Raw genomic sequence first — 22,882 nt, 5'->3', positions numbered from 1 at the left:
AGTTGAAGATTTAAGCAGAATTAAACAAACGACGTCGCGTGGATGTTTGTTGATATTCATTTTAAGAAAAAAATCGTATGAGATTAAAATTGTGGATGGATTTTTTTTTTGAATAACCAGTTGAATTCGCAATTTCGTTACATTTTTCGGGTTTATCCAGGAATTGAACGAGAAAGTGCAATTGCTGGTTCTGATGGTGAGTTATTTATTTTGTATTTTATATTGTTTATGACTTTTTTCTATCTATAAATTTTGATAACATTTTTTCCTTTCTCACTCAATTTCAGATAAACAAACTCGAAGCATCGTATTTTATGACAAAAAATGATCATGTAACTAAGAAGAGCCGTTTGGTGGACGACTCCGAAAATTTACTCGGTCCGTATTAATTTAAGATTAAGATTTTCTTCAAAAGTTTTCTCAGTGCAATGCTAAATTTAAAAATAATTATGCTACCGCCCGGTGCGCGAAAGAGTGTGTATCCCAAAACCGGTCCGCTGAAATGAGCAAAACCGGGCCGCGTATACTCACTTATTGGTGCGTTTGCTCTTAGGGACTGTTAAACCAATCAAACGGTTTCCTACAGGCTGTAGAGTATAGAGCTTCTAAGTAGTTTTGCATACAACCGGTTTCGGGGCGCAAAGCAAGAAGCATGAAAAAAACACGAGCTTGCTTTCTCACAATGTCCAAATTCCAAACAATGTTGCAAAATAACAATTCTTCTTAAATTGGGGTTTTGTGTTTTATTGTATCGATTTTAAGAAACAAACACGTAATTACTTGGACATCTAAAAGCCTTTCTAAAATTCAACGGAGAAAGGCACCCCATCATAATGTGATACGTTTCTATTTAGCAAAAGCAAGAGCTGGTGCAAGCATAGATCCGGAAAAGATACATCAACCATATTTTCGACCAGCAGCTTACCGTCCCATGGAGTGATTCTTGTCTTTTGAATAAATGTTATCTTTATTAGATTAGAATTATCACATTATTAAAGAATATTCCCTGACCAATATATAAATATAGGAAAATCTCCCATTTTAAGTTCTTTTTTATCACATTGTTTACTGACATGCCACTTAAATTATTTCTAGAGTTTGTTTTGATTAGGTCGTAAGAACCATCATAACCAAAAATTAGTTATTGACTGCAAACCATTGATAAACACGTATTCTATGTTAGATAAAAATTTGGTTTCATTCAGTCAATAAATAACTTTAACATTAACATTTGATTTTATGACGTATAATGACTTTCTTATTTTTTAGTGCAATTTGGCTTTAACGTCCTTTTGCGTTGCTTTGCATTGTCGTGCATGCAAAAGGTCCCAAAATAACAGTTCGGCGAGCGGGTTTATGAGTCCTTTTGCATTTTCGCGGAAAGTACAGTATCTAGAGCCGGAAAATTAAAAGTAGCAATCGGGAATCATTCTTAAGAGTTGTTCTTAGCTTTATAAGTGCAAACAATGTTTCAAATTTATTGCTGGTAAGTTAGATAAACATAACTTTTAGGCTGAGCAAATGTTTACCTTACATTTTTTTCACTACAGAGGCAGCCAAAATAAGTTAGAACTTTTGATGTGTTTCCGCACTTCCTGGGTTTATCGGAGGCACCAGATAGTAATCAGCGATGTAAAATCAACGTTCAAGAATGCTTTCTTAAGGACAGTCTCAAGTAGCCCGATTCCGCAACCCTCTGAGCGGCCACTCCCACATGTCACTGCTGCATCCTGCTACCGCTAGTATTAAATTCGGTATCTGAACAGGAATTGCGAAGTAAGTAACAAATAGAATCACGGTTTTGAATAAAATTTAAAAAATTGCTAAACGACGTTAGCGCCAAATGTGTTATGCAAAAGGTCGCAAGTGCATGTTTGCTCAAACAATTAAACTGATGCTCATAACGAACACAGTAGCATATTTCTCATTTATTATTGTATCGCATACTAAATTTGCAGATCTTTCTGAATCATACTTTAAATACTAGAATAAAAAATGTGTTGCGAAACTTCAACACCGATTTTCTCGAAACACGTCATGTGGCTCATACGACTTAATAAAAAAAAACTCTAGATTTAACCAAAATTTTCAAGAGTGAAAGTACCACCACCAGACGGTGAACATTATTGGTTAGTGGTACCGCAAGTTGGAGAGGCATCAATAAAATCGTTCGCGGGAAGTCGAAACCGGAAGCATCGTGCTCCGATTCTTTCACTTGGTGGTGCCTTCTCTGCCTCTAAATGCCGACACACCGCAATAATTTACAACTGGAAGGCTGGAAGTTAAGAGGGGTAGCGAAACGTGCCTACCATCATAATAACATAACATTGGCTAGTACTGCTCCAGTCCAGTGATCACGACAATGTGCATCTTTTCAGCTTTTCCCCCCTTAAACTGACCATTCGGATGTTATTTCTTTCTCGGAAGTTTCACTCTTAAAAACTGTAGTGGAGTGTTCTAGGAATAAGTATGGTTTTATGTATTATTACATTTAGGATGATGAAAAATGCTTAGCAGATTTTCTGTTTATGAAAATTTAAAGATTCCATCAAAAAGGCTAGTTCCGTTAGAATTCAAATACTGACAAAAAAATTAAACCATTGAAAAGCGAAACACTTCCGCTCTTGTATATTGACGGATATGACTCTATTTCTTTAATTATACAGCTTAGGTGAGCGATCCTAGATTTATTATCGATATGTCTCAGCATCAATATTGCCTTCAAAAATTCTGAGTTCCTTGTAAAACAATATCTTTAATTATGTGATTTGATTCGTGAATCCTGTGGTGAATGTCTGTGATGCTATTTTAGTAAATTGAGTCATTTAACTTGAAAATATCCATTCACAAATGAGCTTCAGAAATCCTATCTCAGTGCTATACAAGGTTTTTTGAAACACGAGGTTCTCTGACTTTCACAGTAAGTAGGCGAGGAGTGAGCGGGACTCTCAATGAGTTTGTTTACAAACATAAGATTATTTGGTCAGCTTTTCCGTGGTTTGTTGGTATACAAACTCCATGAGTTCCGCAGGCATATAGGCTAAATAGCCAAAATGGCTGAATCGGGAACACCTTCTATATATACACACCTTGGTGCTATATAAGAGTTAAGAAAATCGAATCTTTTAAATCTGTAGAAAAGTTCTAGAACCATGAATGGACTGTAATTTTGTTTAAAAAACTGTGAAATTTTGGATTTTTCTATGATCTCGACAACCTATCACAACATCATAGAGGGAAGCTTTATATGGAATTTCAAACAAAAAAATTCATCTGTGCTAGGAAAACAAAATCAGAGCTCCGAGGACAAATTCGAATTGGGGAAAGACTTCACAAAGATATGCTCAGAAAAAAGAAATTTTAATCATTTTTTTCAATAATGATCAGGGAATCCAAAAATCGTTATCCTCCGATATAATTTGCCGATCAAAACACCCGTGAGAGAGATTTTCATCCGCAAGAACACTGCGCTTATCAACTTCAATTTTGCTCTCGATAAGTTGTTCATTCCGATTCAAATGTATCGTCTCTTGTAACGTTAAGGATTAGTTCTCGGTCCCGCACGAGAGAAGATTTATCACTATTTTGCATGGAGTTAAGGAAGCGTAGAGTCAGAATAGACGTAAATAGCTAGAAAAGCACTCTCTGTGTGTTTATTCTCTTGATCGCTTCCAGTTTTGTTGAAGAATATTCTCAGATCTAGAACTGACTGAGAGAACATAATTTCGGACGAGTTATCTTGATCGTCATTGGAAAGTTATGAGAATTCATCGCGTTCTCATATCTATCCCTAAGTGTTAAAGAAGTGATAAACCAGTTATTATTATCAGATCTGCTCGATTTGCTTCCCTGATAATGATTTGACTCATTCAAAGCACCCCTCAACTGGAGAACCGATTTTTATTTTTCATTATTCCATAATAATTCGCACAGCATTTGAAAGGTTATTTCTTGGGCTTCATTTTCCATCAAAAAATTATTGTCATCTTTTTTTAGAAATAAAAAGAAAAATCAATATTCTTTATTTGAAACAAAACTTTGTCAAAAATTCAGCTATGTAAAAAAAACTACTACAAAATTATGGTAAAAAAGCCATCTTGAAGCATGATATTAGATAAAGAATAATCATTGCAAGTTTACGCTCTAGAATCGGTGGTAAAGGTATCTGGAAAATTATGAAAGTTTGATAAAATCAAGTTTTGAGGAAGAATCAGTTTTTTCATTTGGATTGTCTCCCAGATTATGCGGAAAACAGAAGTGTCTGGAAACGTTTAACTTAGGGATTAATCGAAGACCTATTTCCACCGAAAGAACCTATTTCCAAAACAGTTAGGGTTACTCTAGAATTCGACAGCAGCTAGTTTTCGTCAGATTTTTCATTAAAGTCCTATCTTTCTATTTGTTTGCTCATGATATAAATGTTCATATTTTTCTTATTTTGCTAACCCAATTTAGCATGTGTTGAACACAATCATTGTTCTAAATGAGTAGCTTAATCGCAGTTAATCATAAATTTAAAAGTAACATTATAAATCACCTGTTAAATTCAATGCCATAAACCAAACAAGAACAGTTTTGAATCATAAAAAAACTCATATTTTATTCAAAAAAAAGCAACATAGAATGAATCAATGGATGAATAAGGTTCTTAATATAGTGTTTCCGTTAATTTAATTCATATTTTTGCAAACATTTTACGGAATTTAATTTGTTTTTCAAGCGCTGAAAATTCATTTTAAAATAGTTTTTTCGACACCCAACTTCCTGTGTATGTTTATTCTGTTTCCATGGTGTTAAAACGCCGTGAAGTAGACAAGCAATTAAAATATGAAAAAAATCATATTCCTTTGCAAACAAAGGAGTTGGAAATGTTTTTGTCGAAAACTACAACTTTTTTATTCGAAAACTAAAATTAAATGTCGAGAACTAGACAATCGATAGGTTTTAGTTAAAAGTTAATAAAAACTTTATTTTGAAAATATTGATCAATGAAAATATTAGAGAATAAAGAATAAAGTCTGATTCATAGAACCAATTATATTTGAGATGAAAAACTGTAGTAAATCAATTTATTTATATGTTTTTTTTTTGACAAAATAAGTTAGAACTGTCAAAAACCAGGTAGTTTACCCTACTACAAGCTCAAACAAATCGATTTGTCAAAGTTCTCTTGTGAAATTCTGATAAGAAAGAAATTCAAATTCGAGAAGTGCTGCCTCTTTGCTTTTGACATTGTTTTTTTTTTCATTTAAACAAAAAAGTAACTTTTTCCCGAAATGAATTCGAAAAGTTCCTGCTGTATCAATATTCCATATATACTTTCCCAAATGACATAAATTCATATTTAGGTCTTTACATATTCAAAATATTATATAAAGCGTTTGGTAGGGATCTCCACGCTTCATTCCGCCCCTTTATCCTGTATCTTTTGCAGTTTTCATCACATGGTTGGCCCGGCCGTAGTAATATCTCCAATGCATAGTGTTGGAAACTGGCATCACTGCCTAATCGCTTTCCGACAGGCCGCTGACAATTTGAGTTCAGTGGCTGCTGATCAACGTTTTTCGTCACGTCATTCTTTCCTTCTCGACAACGAGCGTCGGTCTAAGTGACAAAAGTTTCCCACGAATTGTAATAAATAAGTTTAGTTAGAAGTTAAAAGTGCTAGTTCTGTGCGGATAATTTCGCTAGTTGCTTCTGCGTTCAGAAACCCTACTTCATACGCTAAGGTACTATTGACAATTTAAATATTTAACTAAATTTATATATCCTAACCTAACCTAATTCATGGTTACAGCAATAGCCAATTATCTAAAACAAACTAGAGCTTTCCGCTACCTAGTAGCACGAAATTACACATAAATAGTACGGAACAGTTACGGAATAGTACGGAACGTTAGCTAGATAATAGTACGAAAATCGTAGGTAAATCACAAAACATATATTAAAAACTATCATGCAAACTTATCCTAACCTCATTCAACAGCGTTACCACCCACGCCATCTATCAAGAAACATTGTTCGGGTGCAAAGTTAGAGAGTGAACACTGAATTTGTAAGTTGAATGCTAGCTTTATTAAAATCTTGAACCCATTATTAATTTTACAAAATAAATTTGCAGCTTGAAGCTGTTTACTACCGCTGCCAAGATTCAGCGTGTTTTCATTTCATCCGCCCCGCAACAATTTCTTCAAGAAATTCAATGGCCGAATTCACCGACACCGTCCGGACCAGCACTCCAGTGCCAACAGTGGAGCAGTACAATTGCGTCGCTTGCAATAAACCGGATTCCATGTGTGACATGGTGCAGTGCGACACCTGCGACCAGTGGTGGCACCAACTCTGTGCCGGCGTGACGAGTTCTATTGAGAAGGTCCCCTGGAGCTGTCGGAACTGCATTCCGGATGGTAGCGTGCATTCTGTAACATCTCGCGCGCGCCAGACCGCTCTCCAGTTGCAGCAGCTCGATGCACAGCGCGCACTGGAACGCCAGGCTAGTAAAGCGAAGCTTCAGGCGGAACTGGACGATATTGCTGCGGAACAGCAATATGTTCAAGATCGATTCAATCTGCTCCAGGAAGACAACGGTCAAGAAGAAGAACAAGAAAGCATTAGGAGCCAAGGCAGTCGCAGGGGCAACCGCCTGCGAGTGGAAAACTGGCTCAACAAAACGCAAGCTCCAAGTGGTCAGCCGCAGCCGCCGATGAGCAGCGCGATCACCGAGCAACAACCGAGGGAAGTCCTCACGAGGATCCAGCAGCAAGGTCGAAGCACTGGCGCGTATCCGAAAAACAGCGCAGGAAGAAATCCATCCGCATTTCTCAGCCAAAATGCCAAACCTTGGCCAGATAACCAGGAATGGAATTCCTGGTCCGTCATGGGTGTTCACCAGTGGGAATCCGTCCTGCTACAAAAAGGCCGCTTACAAATGGAGGGTCCCAAAACCAAATCGTTTGGTATTCAACAACATTCAACAGGAAGTGCCAACGTAGGTGCTAGGTCGAATCAGGGGCACCTTGGTCTTGAATATCAGCCGTCGAACCAGCCAAATGCGGTCAGCCGGGCAGCAAAATCCAGACCTACTTTCCCATCACTAGTTCCGCTGGCCCCACCTCTTGCCGCACCAATTCAGCTTGCCTCCCAGGTCGATGCAGGGACTACCACCGGTACCTCAGGACAAATTCCAACTTTTACGAGATCCGGTTGTCATTCAGCCCCTCGGATCACACCAGCAGCTAATCCCTCGGATCAATTCGAGCCGGAAACGCCGAGAAGAAACCCGTCGCATCCGTCGACGAATCCAGGGGCACCGACCGACTTCGGGCATCGTGTGCCAAATCAGTCCAGCCATCAACAACGTTTCGCCCAGCAACCGTGGCAGCCGATCAACAACAGACAACAGCCAGCAACAAGTACGGTACCACTTCCACCCTCCAGGAACCACATCAACGAACAAGGTAAGACTGCTCCAATGTATGCCCCAATTGAAAATGAAATGTCTGCCCCTGAATATGACCCCCTCGAGCCTTTAATGAACCAATTAGGCCTTGAGCCAAATGAACGCCCACAATATACCCCATTTATAAATACCTACCAACCATCTCAATCACAACTTGCGGCACGTCAATTAATGGCCCGCGATCTCCCCATCTTCGATGGCAATCCATCTGATTGGCCAATATTTGTGAGTACTTTCACCAACACCACCCTCGCCTGCGGTTACTCTCCCGTGGAAAACTTAAACCGCCTACAGCGCTCTTTGAAAGGTGCTGCCTTAGCAGCTGTTCGCAGCAAGCTCATGCTCCCTGATGCTGTTCCGCTCATCATGAAGACCCTTCGCGCTTTCTACGGTCGTCCCGAATCACTTATCAATTCCCTCTTGGAAAAGATCCGCGTCTTACCAGCTCCAAAACCCGAGAACCTGGGGTCACTGGCCGACTTTGGAATGGAGGTGCAGAATCTTTGTGACCACATTGAAGCAGCGAATCAACAAGCACATATGAACAATCCCTCTCTCTTATCGGAACTTGTTGAAAAATTACCGGCGTTTGCTGCATATCAGTGGGCAGTCTACAGCAGTGGTTTGGCGAGTGTCAGTCTACGAGAATTTGGTGATTTCATGTCGGATTTGGTCAAGCATGTCGGTAAGGTGACAAAGTATCGTGGGGCGTTAGTGAAGGAAGACAAGCCTAGGGCCAAGCGTGGCGCTCTACACACACATTCAGAAACACCAACTACATCGAAGGAGGTCGCTGTTCCGAAAAAGTGTTCGCTTTGTACTCAAAATCATCCTCTCAAAGATTGTCCGAAATTTAAGTCATTGGATGTCGATGGTCGTTGGCATACGGTACAAAGGGAAGGTATTTGTCGCAATTGTTTAAACTACCATGGTCGAAGGTCGTGTCGCAGCAACAGTCGGTGTGGAATCGAAGGCTGCACAACTCGTCATCATCCTCTGCTCCATTCAAACCGCTCCTTCCAAAACAAGTCATCCGCATCAACATCCAATAATCGATCAAATCCTACTCCATCAGCTCCGGTGCAGAAAGCACCAGTATCCGGTGAATGTCTAACACATCGTAGCCCAGAACACAAGTTCCTCTTCCGTATACTTCCGATAACAGTTCATGGTGCAGGAAAGTCAATTGATACACATGCCTTTGTTGATGAAGGATCCTCTCTCACACTTGTTGAGCAATCTCTTGTTAAAGAATTAGGTGCGAAGGGAACTCCACGAGTTTTATGTTTGACATGGACAGGCAAAATATCTCGAACTGATAGAGAATCGGAAGTTTTAGACTTGACTATCTCCGGCCAGAACAACATGAAAGTTTGTTTGAAAGATTCACGTACTGTCAAGAACTTATCCCTGAGCAAGCAATCTCTCGATTTTTCGCATCTTTCCGAACAATTTCCGCACCTGAAAGGGCTTCCTGTCGCTTCGTATACCAATATAACTCCTCGTTTGCTCATTGGTTTGAACAATCTCAACTTAACTGTCCCATTGCGCATTAAAGAAGGCCAGCCAGGAGCGCCTACAGCAGCAAAAACAAGGCTTGGTTGGTGCTTGTATGGCGGAGTAGCGGAGAATAGCTCATTATCCATGGTCAACTACCACACCTGTTCATGTACGGCCGACAATTCTTTGCACGATCTAGTTCGGGATTATTTCAGAAGAGAGGACGTAGGTGTATCACCTGCGATACAGATAGAGTCAGATGCTGACACAAGAGCACGGCGTATTCTGCAGACAACTACGTCACGATGTGGTGATCGATTTCAAACGGGTCTACTCTGGCGATTCGACGAATTTGAACTTCCGGACAGTCGCCCGATGGCATACAAACGCTGGGAATGCTTGCAACGTAGAATGAACCGTCAGCCTCAGTTGCGACTCAATCTTGAACTGCAAATAAAGAGCTACATCGAAAAGGGCTATGCCCACCGTGCAACTGAAGAGGAGCTAATTGATTCCGACCCGAGACGCACTTGGTTTCTTCCGCTTGGAGCGGTCATCAATCCTAAAAAGCCAGAGAAGGTGCGCATGATATGGGACGCTTCCGCCACCGTAGACGGAATTTCCCTGAACACAATGCTATTGAAAGGCCCTGACGAACTCAATCTTCTACCTTGGGTCCTGTTTCGTTTCCGGCAATTTCCCGTGGCCATTTCAGCGGATATTGCGGAAATGTTCCACCAGATTAGAATCATCGAAAAAGACAGGCAAGCTCAGCGCTTCCTCTGGAACCCTGATCCACAAGGTCAACCAGAAGTTTATACCATGAACGTAGCTACCTTCGGTTCCACCTGTTCTCCCGCATCTGCGCATTACGTTATGACTCTGAACGCCAAGCAAAACGAAAAACAATATCCCAGGGCAGTAGAAGGAATAGTTAAAAGAACCTACGTTGATGATTACGCAGATAGTTTTGAGGATGAGGAACAAGCGTCACGAATAGCGGGTGAAGTCAAATTGATTCATGCCAAGGGTGGATTCAACATAAGAGGCTGGATGTCTAACAGTTCTAAGGTCCTCGAAAGCCTCGGAGAAGCCGAAACCTCACAGCCGAAATCGCTAAACTTGGAGAACCCAAGGGGTTATGAACGCATCTTAGGTATGCACTGGACGTCGAAAGAAGATAGCCTGGGGTTCTCGACCATTCTACCTCCAGATATCAACGAACTGCTAGCCACCGGTAACCGTCCGACAAAACGACAACTGCTACGATGCCTTATGAGCTTCTTTGATCCTCTCGGGCTCCTCGCAGCTATCATTCTCCATGGGAAGATTCTCCTCCAAGATGTCTGGAGAGCAGGAACGCAATGGGATGAGCCAATAGACAACAATGCCTTCGAAAAATGGTTACGGTGGACGAAATGTTTCCCGAAGATTGCCGAAATTTCCATTCCTCGCTGTTACTTCCAAGAAGCATCCCGGGAACTTTATCAAGATCTTGAACTCCATATTTTCGTTGACGCAAGCGAAGAAGCTTACGCCGCTGTAGCGTATTTTCGCGTCTCCACCCCTGAAGGATTTATATGCTCTCTAGTATCCGCTAAAACCAAGGTAGCCCCTTTAAAACACTGGTCCATACCTCGTCTTGAGTTGCAAGCAGCCGTGATAGGAGTTCGATTGAGGAAATTCATCGTAGACGGACATTCACTGAACATTCGACGCACCGTTTTCTGGTCTGACTCAAGCACTGTCCTCGCATGGATTCGTTCGGACCACCGACGTTACACCCAGTTTGTTGCGTGTCGTGTAGGCGAAATACTCTCGAACAGTGAAATTTCCGAATGGCGTTGGGTCCCTTCGAAGCTCAACATTGCAGATCATGCTACGAAGTGGTTCCACGAGCTTGAGATCCAACAAGATTCCGCTTGGTTTAGCGGGCCCGAATTCCTGAAAGAGTCCGAAGAAAACTGGCCTCAACCTAGATCGTCTACGACGACTACTACTGAAGAACTCAAGGTACCTTGTCTCGTCCATCAACCTCATGAAACTCAAACAACTGTCGATTTCACCAGATTTTCTAAATGGGAAAGAGTCCTAAGAACCACTGCCTATGTGAACCGGTACATTGCCCTCAAGACAAACCGAGTGAAAAGTTTTCCAGAACATCTTGGTCAACAGGAACTCCGTGATGCCGAAAATTCACTGTTTGGGAATGCCCAATGGTGTTCATATCCTGCCGAAATGAGCGTTGCGGTTCACAATCGAGGAAAATCGACAGAACAACGAAATGATCTACCGAAACAAAGCATTCTTCGTCAAATGTCACCGTACTTGGATGAAAACGGCGTTCTTCGCGTCGACAGCCGTATCGGTGCTGCAAAACGTGTGTCAACGTGCACCAAGTATCCAGTGATTCTTCCTCAATACCATCGACTAACCGACCTTATCATAGATTTCTACCATCGAAAATACATCCACTGCAACTTCGAAACCGTCGTCAATGAGTTGCGCCAGCGATTCTACATTCCCCGTATTCGACAAACAGTGAAGCGTGTCCTTCGACAATGCCAGTGGTGTAAAATCTATAAATCCAAACCCCAGGTTCCTCGGATGGCACCATTACCGGAAGCAAGACTTGCCGCATATACTCGTCCCTTCAGTTACACTGGTCTGGACCTATTTGGACCAATATTAGTGAAGTCTGGAAGACAAGCGTTGAAAAGATGGGTCGCCCTCTTCACGTGCTTGACCATCAGAGCTGTGCACGTAGAGGTCGTTTACAGTTTGAGCACCGAGTCGTGCATTATGAGCATTCGTCGTTTCATCGGAAGGCGAGGAGCTCCAATCGAGATCCATTCAGACAACGGGACGAATTTCCGGGGTGCTGACAACATCCTGCAACAACAAGTCCGGCAGTTCCACGAGAACATGGCAACCACGTTCACTAACGTGGATACGAAATGGGTATTTATTCCACCAGGCACTCCTCACATGGGCGGTTCGTGGGAGCGCCTGGTACGCTCTGTGAAAACAGCGCTAGAGGGGAGCATGATTCCGGGAAGAAAGTTGGACGACGAGGCCTTCTACACACTGCTGGTAGACGCTGAAGGAATCGTCAACAGTCGACCGTTGACCTACTTACCTATCGAGTCAGAAGAAGCAGAAGCACTAACACCCAACCATTTTTTGTTGGGAAGCAGCAATGGTGTCAAACAACCGGAGTCGGGACCGATCAGCGAGGCCACTGGGTTGAGAAACGCGTGGAGCCAGATAAATCTACAGCTAGATCGTTTTTGGTGTCGCTGGGTGCGTGAATACCTCCCGACCTTGACGCAACGGTCCAAATGGTTCGGTGAGGCGAAGCCGGTTCGTTTGGGAGACTTGGTGGTTGTGGTGAATGAAGCAAGGAGAAATGGCTGGGCTCGAGGGCGGGTGTTGGAACTGGTTCCGGGGTCAGATGGGCGTATCAGACGGGCAGTCGTGCAGACAAGTAAAGGACTCACTCGTCAGTCTGTATCAAAACTAGCGGTCTTAGAGGTCACACAAGGAGGAAACCCTGGATCTTACACCCCAGATACCAGTGTTACGGGAGGGGGGATGTTGGAAACTGGCATCACTGCCTAATCGCTTTCCGACAGGCCGCTGACAATTTGAGTTCAGTGGCTGCTGATCAACGTTTTTCGTCACGTCATTCTTTCCTTCTCGACAACGAGCGTCGGTCTAAGTGACAAAAGTTTCCCACGAATTGTAATAAATAAGTTTAGTTAGAAGTTAAAAGTGCTAGTTCTGTGCGGATAATTTCGCTAGTTGCTTCTGCGTTCAGAAACCCTACTTCATACGCTAAGGTACTATTGACAATTTAAATATTTAACTAAATTTATATATCCTAACCTAACCTAATTCATGGTTACAGCAATAGCCAATTATCTAAAACAAACTAGAGCTTTCCGCTACCTAGTAGCACGAAATTACACATAAATAGTACGGAACAGTTACGGAATAGTACGGAACGTTAGCTAGATAATAGTACGAAAATCGTAGGTAAATCACAAAACATATATTAAAAACTATCATGCAAACTTATCCTAACCTCATTCAACAGCGTTACCACCCACGCCATCTATCAAGAAACATTGTTCGGGTGCAAAGTTAGAGAGTGAACACTGAATTTGTAAGTTGAATGCTAGCTTTATTAAAATCTTGAACCCATTATTAATTTTACAAAATAAATTTGCAGCTTGAAGCTGTTTACTACCGCTGCCAAGATTCAGCGTGTTTTCATTTCATCCGCCCCGCAACACATAGGAATATGTAACAGGTAATACACTGAAAAGAAAATTGATAGACGCAAGTTTTCCATTTTCCAGGATGCCTACATGTTTTGGCCATGTTGATGTAAGAAGAAGAAGAAGAACTTTAAACGTCACTTTAAACGTCACATATTGTCGAACATTGGTGGTCTCTTCAAACTTTTTGAGAGAAATTCAATTTCCAGAATGAAAATCGGAACAGAAGGTTGTGAGTTGCACCTAGGTAAAGAATGCGTTGTGACGTCACGAAAATTGATTTTCTTTCTTTTCGGTATCGTTCAAGACTTTTTGTTCAGCACTATTATAGTATTTCTTCAATACAAGTTAAACATAACACTGCGCTTCAGTAACGAATTTAATTATCAAATTTTCAACGAAACTAAGAAACTTATTTTGTTTTTGCATAAACGCAGTTGTTTTAAAACGTCTCTAATAAAAACGTATAAAATCGCGCTACAACGAAATATCATAAACATGAAATCCTCATCGATTTAAAAAAAAAAAGAATATTCGTGAATCATAAGGTAGGCAGGTAGTTATCTGTGATTTGAATAAAAAATCTCAAAAATCAAGTTCTTCATTTACCTATATTAGAGTAAAAAAAAACAGCTTTTATTATTTGCTGACATTATTTTCAATCAAAATATGTATTCATGGAAGAAGTAATGCAATGCAATCATGGTAAATTTCATAGATATTATTTTTTTTTAAATTCATAAGACTTTAATGGAAAATAACTATCCTATAAAATTATTCTGTAAAAAAACTGTCCTTTATTGAAATTTCCACATCGAAAAATGTTACTAGAAAATCCAAATCTAAACGTATTCACACCAAATCCCACAGAAGAGACTTTTTACTGAATTACAAAATTAGTTAAATTAAAATATGTGAGTATTAGCACAAGATCCTATGCAAAATTAGGGGTCAGATTATACTACTGAAAATGGTCGCGCAGCAAACCTGAAGTTTGTATGGAATTACGTGGATTCTGCTCGGAATGAAAAAAAAAAACAGTTATCATCAATAATTTTGGTCTTTATTAACCGATTTTTTTTTTAATTTGAGTGTTTTTAAGCTTCAATTATGACAACATTTTATCAAAAAAAACTCATTTCGTTTAGAGTTAACATAAATCAGTTATAAGGCTTCAAAAACGGGTATAAGCATCGATAACGATCTTTCGTGTATTTTTCGAAGGGTCAACTCTTCAGAAGCTAATTTTTTAAATTCAATATCTTTTTTTACCATAACGCTTATCGAAATGGCCCCTTGGGATGAACTATTTCTCATAATTTAAGCTTCTTGAATAACTATCATGAAAACAAATCAGCCGAAAGGGACTTCAGAAATTGGTGCAAACATTAACTAACTTTGAATAGATCGATGGCTTTTAAATTATTTTTTCTTTCCTTTGCAATCACATATTAAAAAGATTCAGAAACACATTTTAACGCGTTTACGAATAAGATTTTTCTAGTATAAGTTTTTTCTAAATAAAATTCACTGATCGCAGTAATAAATTTCGAATAAAATTTATGCGCGCAGTGTCAGTGCGACAATGCGTCGCATTGCGTTCTACGTTCCAATGCATTGGTATGTCATATTGGCGCGCCATGGCGCTTTGAAATTCACTACAAATAATCATTTCTCTACATCTGATAATGCTTGGAATCGTCTTCTTTCTTTCGGGAGCCATTAAAAACTCATCAGATCATGATCCGGATTGCAAGAATGCCGAAATTACAACAGACAAATTTCCTTGCTATATTGTGGGAAATAAGAATTCATGAGAAATTTCTCACCGATCAGGATGTTGTTAAGTTTATTATCACTAATTTGGAGGGATCTTAGAACTATTGTGCTTAAAACCCGGAATCACTGCTTCAAACCGAGAAAAAAAAAACAATTTTCCCATTGGATTTCCTACTTGTCGCGCTACAAAACACCCTGGCCAAGGTCTTTTGATACAATAGGTTCTCCGACTTTCACAGTAAGTAGGCGAGAAGTGAGCGGGGCTCTCAATGAGTTTGTTTATTTTTTGCTCAGCTTTTCGGTGGTTTGTTGGTAAACAAACTTCATGAGTTCCATATAGTTGCATAGCCTACATAGCCAAAATGGCTGAATCGGGAATTCGATATTCGGTAACACCTCCTGAATATATACACACCTTGACCCTGGCATCAGCTTTGTCGCGCTTTCCAAAGCGCTCAGTATGACAGGTCTGCGCTTTTTCCATAGAGATTAAATGAGAGCAGGTATGTCGTGTGAACGTGTCGCAAATCAATGCGCTGCTTGTCGCCTCAGCATGACATCAACCTAACACTCACAAATTTGATATTTGAGCTGTAATACTTTATCAAATGCCTTTTTTTCATTAACTTGACGTAAACTAATAAAACAAAGCTTCTGGGATGAATATAAATCCGAAAATAGGCTGTTTATTCTAAAAATTCGATTTTTTTTCAGTAAACCACTATTTTTCCAGTTTTTAGTTGTAGATGGCATCACTATCTGGCTGCTAAACGAAATCTAGGCTCACATTATCGATTTGATGGGGTTTTTTTGGAACTTAAATGATTTTCTGTATTTTGACTTAGTTTTGATGTAGTTTTTACTTCACAAAACACTCTGCATTTTAAGAACAGACTAATTCCGAATGTTGTTATAAAGATAGTTATAATATGGATTTCGAACTTAAACTCTTATTAAGGCTTTTTAATACTGATGTCTGACTTGTTCAAATAAAAACTTGCTGTTTTTGTGGTCAATTTATGAATTCTTACAGCAGTTAAGTTCAAAATTCACGATAAATAAGTAATTATTCTGGAAGGTTAGCTTTTAATTAGCGCCAATCGTCTGCTTCGACTGGCTATATTGTATTTCCTCGACGAATGGCGCGATATTCGGAACCGCGCGCCAAAGCCGTCGAACGTGTGCCATTGAAATTAATATATTCTGCCGATAGATTTCGTATACCTCCTAATCTACTCCTCAATTGTGCGATCCCCGATTGGCCAATAACAAACACTTCATGGCCCTTCATCTAATTCTAATATCCACCCACGAATTTTGCACAAATAACGCTTCCAGTTCTAGTTAGTCCAGTCAGAATTGGTTGAGCTCCATGTGCGGCGATTCACAGTCGTCATCGCGTTTATTTAGGTTTGGTACGTGTTCTCAAATCGGATGTGTGTATATTTCTCTCTACTCATTGACTTTTTCGAACTTTGCCAGGCCTTTTGTTTTCCGCTTATTGTTGTTGTTTACTGCTCCACATTAGGGCGATCTTTGCCATCCATCGAACTAACCTGACTGATTCCGCAGACGATGCGCTCGTTTGCGTTGTTTTCAGGGTGGAACCCATAGATATTTTGAAATAAAAAAAATTAAAAAAATATCAAGTTTTTTTTTAATTTAGGCTATTTTTAGCCAAATAAATTTTTAGATAATTGAATATTTCTTGACAAGTTCCTTACACACAAACACTACATTAATAGTTTGTGAAACAACTTAAAAAAGAATGATATGATTACCACCCTCTATCGTAATCATATCATTCATATATGATTGTTTTCGGTAGAATCGTGAGCAAAGCAAACGACAATCGCAAGATGGCAACTAACTAATGCTATTATTTTGTTATTGCGAACGAGCGAAGCAAAAAGTACGGAACAGCAGATCCCCGGTGTCCTCAGTTTGGGGACACGATTTTTAAACATGACGCTTGGACTGGAATGAAAACAAGTGTTTCGAGCTGATCGATTATTGTCATTGTTCAAATTCATAAACATATAGGAAAAAAATACAAACACATGCTTCAACTTCCAGTATATTGAAAATATTGAAGCATAAAGGTTGAAATCGAGCATTCAGAAAAGGAATGTGACTGGTGAGAAATCAAAATTCTTTTTCTTTATAGCATTTATAGAAGCTAAGCTAAAAAAATAAATGAAAAAGGTCAGAATCATAAGTGTGAACTTTTAAAAGAACATCTAACTTTAGGTGAATTTATTCATAATCATCACTGTAAAATATATTTTTTGTAAAAATATATTTAAAAAAAAAACAATTTATAATCTTTCAAATAAACCAACAAGATTTGCAATACGATGTTCGATGGGAAAGATATGAATGAAATAAATTTGCATGTTTTTAGAAGAATGATCTCATACTTTTGGCCGATACACCCTACAGGGTGACCAGTCCTTCGGGAAAGCGGAAAATGCGGGGAAGCTGCTTAGTTCATATATTTCAGTGCCTTGGAATGTTCCAGAATTACCCAAAAAATGATGATTTTTCGAAACTTTGGCCATATAAAAAATGATAAAATTGTAACATTAATTCAAGTTAGAGAAATAGCTGGTGAAATAAATGATTTTACCGTTCAAATTCCTTATGTATATGTAAAGTTCCGTTTTCTATCGAATTGATTTATATTATCGATGCTGGCGTTCGTATATTACAAACAAACGTATGCAAAAGCATTGGAAACTGAATTGAGATTTACCAAAAAAAAAAAAAACGAACGACTGATGTATCACCCAAAAAAAAAAACGATTCACGAACGCGTTAGAAAAATTGTTGATTTTTAAAGATTTCTTTCAACGAAATGTACAGTATTATCTAGGGTGGTCGGATTTACTAGTTTTTTTCGGATTTACCGGTATTTCGGTATTTGTAGTTTATAAAACCGGTAAAACCGGTATTTTCAAAGCATTTTGAATTCATGAAAAAGGTTCCTCTTATTGCAGTAGTAATGGCATGAAATATTCGGAATTTATAACGCAATTGTTTTAGCAACATTTTCGATTGAAAAATACGGTGTTGTGTCTTTAAATTATCCCTTTGTCATAAATCTATCATCCTCATGATAATCATAATATCATCGTCATTCCATTATTAAAATTTCGCTGTGAGGTTGCAGAATTCATAGAAGCAAAAATTACCCATTACAAGATTCGGAACTTCAGCGAAAATCGACGGACAAAATCAAAAAGCGCCACCATCGAATGCTTCGGCAGAAATGCAACTATTTAGTAAACCACGCTCAGGAAAAAAAAAACCAATTTATATTACACGGTCGGAAATAACTAGCAGTTTGAGGGTTCATTTGCACGACAAACACACTGAGGTCTTTCTCTACGTGGTCTTGGCTCTCCAGAATTAGCACGGTTTTTCGGTATCAGAGTCTTCAATCGCTATTCAAAGCTTTTTTTTCCTCGGGGGCTGTTCAGATACCACTTGGACAGAAAAATGAGATTTTAGACCCCCTCCTCCCCCGCCGTGGACAAGCGTGGAAATTTGGAAAACCCCTACCCCCGTCCCCGGATGTGCACGTGGACAGATTTCATTTTTTTTTTCAAATCTAATTTGAGAGTTAGAAAATATAACTTTTTGCTTTTTTGTTATTGAAATGGCCGATTTGGGAAAAAAACGAATTAGCACTTCCTGGTATAAAATAATTTTCAAAGTTTTAAATTTCTGAATGATCATATTTATCAAACGCTTTCATGGCTACTAGTTGTTTAAACTCAAACTGGAAAGCTTTGCTAATTTAAGATTTTGATTTAAACATCTTAATGAATTTAGATAAAATTTATCAGCATTTGAATGAATTAAAATAAATTAAATGAAAACCTTGGGAAAAAATCTGTAATATATCATAAATCAGGATCCCAATCAAAATAAATACTTGGTCACGTCATCAAAACCCTTAATTGCAATATCCTCAGCACTGTTCCGTGGAATTTGGAATCAACAAGATATGCAATACAAATTAATTATCTGTTTTAATTGAAGATTATTTTTTATTTTATTGGGGAATCTGAATGCGCAAAAACGAATGAGGTTCTCAATTAAATTATGTCAGTGGCATAGCTTTTCTTCAAAAATTGGTGAAAGTATGGCAGAGTGCATTTTGCAAATGTATTCCAAAATTGATCAGAAGCATATTAGAGTGCATTTTAAACCCCCCGGAACGAGGGGTACAAGTGAAAAATTCAATTATCGAGAAATGTTGACCTTTTCTGTCAGTAGATGGTGTTAAGGTTTGTTAAAAGATTGTCCGTTGGCATTGATATGCAAAATTTCAAGAGCTAGGTATCTTTGAATATATTATTTTTGATAGAAGTTTCATATAATATCAACGAATTTTTGTTCTCTACTCTGTAATACAGTATTCAGATTTAAGAAAAGATTTCACAGATTTAGTAAAAGTTTTAAATAGTCTTTCATGAAAATGATATACAGAATATATATATGTTGTTATTCAAAAAGATTTTACGGTGAAAAAAATTCCTAAATTTGATTAGGCAAAACACAAAACACTGTGACAAAGTTTCTGGTTGATTCACAGAATTACAGGTTTTTGTTGTCCAAAATACGAATGTTTTCTACGCAACCTAGGTCGTGATTGCATTCAGTTTGCCTTTCCAACATAAAAGCAAACAAATAGGAATATAAATCTATTCAAAATCCAGTGAAAATTTAGCAATAAATATAGTTGTTTGGATCTGATCCATACGCTTTTTATTATAATACTGTTGCAAATTTATTAAAAAAATTGTTCCTCCTTATTCTGGAAAAAGAAAATGCTTCAACAGCGTTAAAAACAAAAACAATAGAATTCCATCAATAATCTGGAAAATATTGATAGATATATTTCTTACTCACATTTTAACATGGGTTTACCTGCTGACTCTGTTAAAGAATTCATTGTTTTCAAACAAAATAGGACGAAGTTTCTAATCAGTTTTCAAATTTTTTCTATTTTAAATTTTAAATTTGTGAAAGCTATGAACAAATTTGATAAACTTCGCCTGTTTATAGATAAATCATTTTTGCATCTTTTGAGCAAATTCCACTATTTCAATGAAAAATACGGTGATTATTGTGGGAAAATCTTAAATTTCTTGTAGCTGTACCTTTTCTTCAGTCATTGTACACTTGTACAGTCTTTAAATGTTGTGGAGCGTTACTTCGATAGCTGAACTGGAATGTGTAAAGTTTCATGAAAAAATATCATCTAAGAGAGAGATGGCAGCTTGTCAATGCTCTTTTGAACGCTACTATAGCTTTAATCCAAAACGTTACATCGACAAGTTTTAGCAATAATTAAATCTCACATTAACATTGCAGTTAGGTTTATTGAGCTTAAATTTTGAAGCTGATTGAACAAAATTTAGCTGTATCAATTTTATTTCAATGCCAAAGAGTAATGAAAAATTTACCGGAAATACCGTTTTTTCACCGTCTCAATAGTCGGTATTTCTGGTATTGGAAAATGGACGGTTTTACCGGTTTCTGTAAAACCGGTTAGACTACCCTAGTATTATCCATAAATTGAAATTTTCATCAACGATTATTCCAAAATGAAAATCTAAACAACATGTAGAATCTCAAATTGAAGATATTGAAGAACACTCCGTCGATCATATTATTATCCATATCATATCATATTTGACCCTGATAAGAAACAGTTTAACAACAATATATCTTTTTATCATACTCTAAAACTTGGTGGGCTGTGGCCGTCGATGACGGTTGTGTTTTTTTTTTGGTCGCAAATTTTCAAGACTCTCGAACCATAAATGCAAAAGTTTAATTTGTACCTAAAACTTAGAAATGTGACAAGAATCACATTTTAAATTCGATTTACTATCAAGAAATCATCGGACAATCGGTGATCCAGATGGTGTAGCTCTATGAAAAATCGCCAAACTTTTTGAATGCTGTCGGCCGTTCACACTAAGCGGGGAAGAAATTCTGGGAAACATTGAAGCTAAGTATTTTTGTTACTTTTTTCTGCCTTTTCCAATTTATGCATTGACTTCTAGGACGTGGCCGGCTTCGTTATTCTTCTTCTTCTTCTTCTTACATCAACATGGCCAAAACATGTAGGCAGCCTGGAAAATGGAAGACTTGCGTCTATCATTTTTCTTTTCAGCGTATTACCTGTTATCGCGACTTTATCAACGTTACAGTTGGCGGATCGTTATTGAAAAACTTATCCGGTACAACAGTGTTAGATGTTTACTCTTGGGCTCGAACTCGCGGACATCGGCTCAGGAGACAACAGACTTACCAACTGAGCTATATCACAAGCCCATAACCATGTGATGAAAACCGCGAAAGATACAGGATACAGGGGCGGAATGAAGCGTGGAGATCCCTACCAAACGCTTCCTATAATATTATGAATATGTAAAGACCTAAATATGAATTTATGTCATTCGGGGAAGTATATATGGAATATTGATAATTTCATTCTGTTAAGGAATTATAGGACGTGGCCGGCTTCGTTATTGACGTTTAATGTGAGAGCATCAGTTTTGAGCACTGTGCATGTGCTGCCAATCCCGGGCTCCATTCATTTGACCTCTGTACAAAATTGATGGCCTCGGTAAATTACGGAAGAGCAACCATTGGCGATGTGGAATTCGCGAGGTTGGGTCATTCGGCCGATGGACTTTAGATCGAATGGGTTATCTGCCGAATATGCCTCTAGGCCGAATGAGTTATTCAGCCGACGGTTATCCAGCCGAAGGCTGTTAGGCCGAAAGAACGCAAGGCCGAAAGGACGCAAGGCCGGATGTTCGGCCGAAGGGTCACTAGGGCGAATTGTTATTAGGCCGAATGGTTATTATGCCGAATGTTCATTAGGACAAATGGTTTTAAGAACGAATGGTCGTTGGGCCGAATGGTCATAGGCAGAATGGTCATTAGGCCGAATGGTCGAATCCGGCCTTGCAACTATTCGGCCTGATGATCATTCATCCTGATGATTATTCGGCCTAACGACCAATCGGCCTAACATGCAGACAAGTGTAAAAGATTTGTTATTGACCTAGCAACCATTCATTACGATCATTCAGTCTTATGATCATTCGGCCTAACTGCCATTCGCCCCAACATGCATACATGCGTTAATATGTCTTATCGGCCTGATTTACATTCGGCCTAGCGACCATTCGGCCTTACGGCGATTGGGCGTTACGGCCATTAGGCCTAATGACCATTCGGCCTAACATTCAAAAAAGCAATTATATGTCTTATAGTCCTAGCAACATTCGGCCTAACGACCTTTCGGCCTTACGACCTTTCGGCCTTGCGACCATTCGGCCTAATGACCATTCGACCTGATGACCATTCGGCCTAACGTCCATTCGGCCAAATAACCTTCGGCCCTATATCCCATTCGGCCTATTGTCCTATTCTGCCGAACATCCGTCGGCCTTTTAAACACATTCGGCCTAAAATCTTTCGGCCTATTGGGCCTTCGACCGAATGTTTGGGCCCCAAGCCACGCCTGCGATCGTGGAATGCGAAATGTATTTATTTTCATAACGAAAACATTTTATAATATAATTTAAACTTATAATATAACTTTAAACTTTCTTATTAATTCACACAAAACAAGGAAAATGTTCGATAAAACAAAATCTTTACTCTTTGTTTAAACTAACCCAATTAAAAAAATATTTAATTTCAAATGTATTTTTTTTTAATTTTTATCTGTTTGAAATTTTTTGATAAATTACACGAACCGGTTCCTATTCTGTTTAGTTCAAACATTTGCGCGTTTTATCAATTTGGTCAGGCTGTTTTTTTAATG

The 22,882-nt window shown here is 38.8% G+C and overlaps 2 protein-coding genes across 8 annotated transcripts in view; both read left to right on the top strand.

Moving 5' to 3' along the window:
- LOC129750976 (TBC1 domain family member whacked) overlaps window positions 1-22,882 on the top strand; it is a 57,080-nt gene that overhangs the window by 13,196 nt on the left and 21,002 nt on the right. The window lies entirely within an intron of this gene.
- Window positions 9,635-13,242, top strand: LOC129750975 (uncharacterized). Of its 2 annotated transcripts, none has more exons than XM_055746204.1 (2): window positions 9,635-12,801; window positions 12,870-13,242. In XM_055746204.1, exon 1 carries the CDS (start codon window positions 9,689-9,691, stop codon window positions 12,578-12,580), a length of 2,892 nt encoding a protein of 963 aa, XP_055602179.1. In that variant the 5' UTR covers window positions 9,635-9,688; the 3' UTR covers window positions 12,581-12,801; window positions 12,870-13,242. The 2 variants fall into 2 exon arrangements, with proteins under 2 accessions (XP_055602179.1, XP_055602178.1); XM_055746203.1 differs by having other exon boundaries at window positions 9,635-12,997; window positions 13,059-13,242.

The sequence above is a fragment of the Uranotaenia lowii genome, chromosome 3 (assembly GCF_029784155.1).
Source record: "Uranotaenia lowii strain MFRU-FL chromosome 3, ASM2978415v1, whole genome shotgun sequence".
In the NCBI taxonomy this organism is placed as follows: domain Eukaryota; kingdom Metazoa; phylum Arthropoda; class Insecta; order Diptera; family Culicidae; genus Uranotaenia; species Uranotaenia lowii.
The sequence above is the reverse complement of the archived record's forward strand: the minus strand, read 5'-3'. Positions and strand labels throughout refer to the sequence as shown.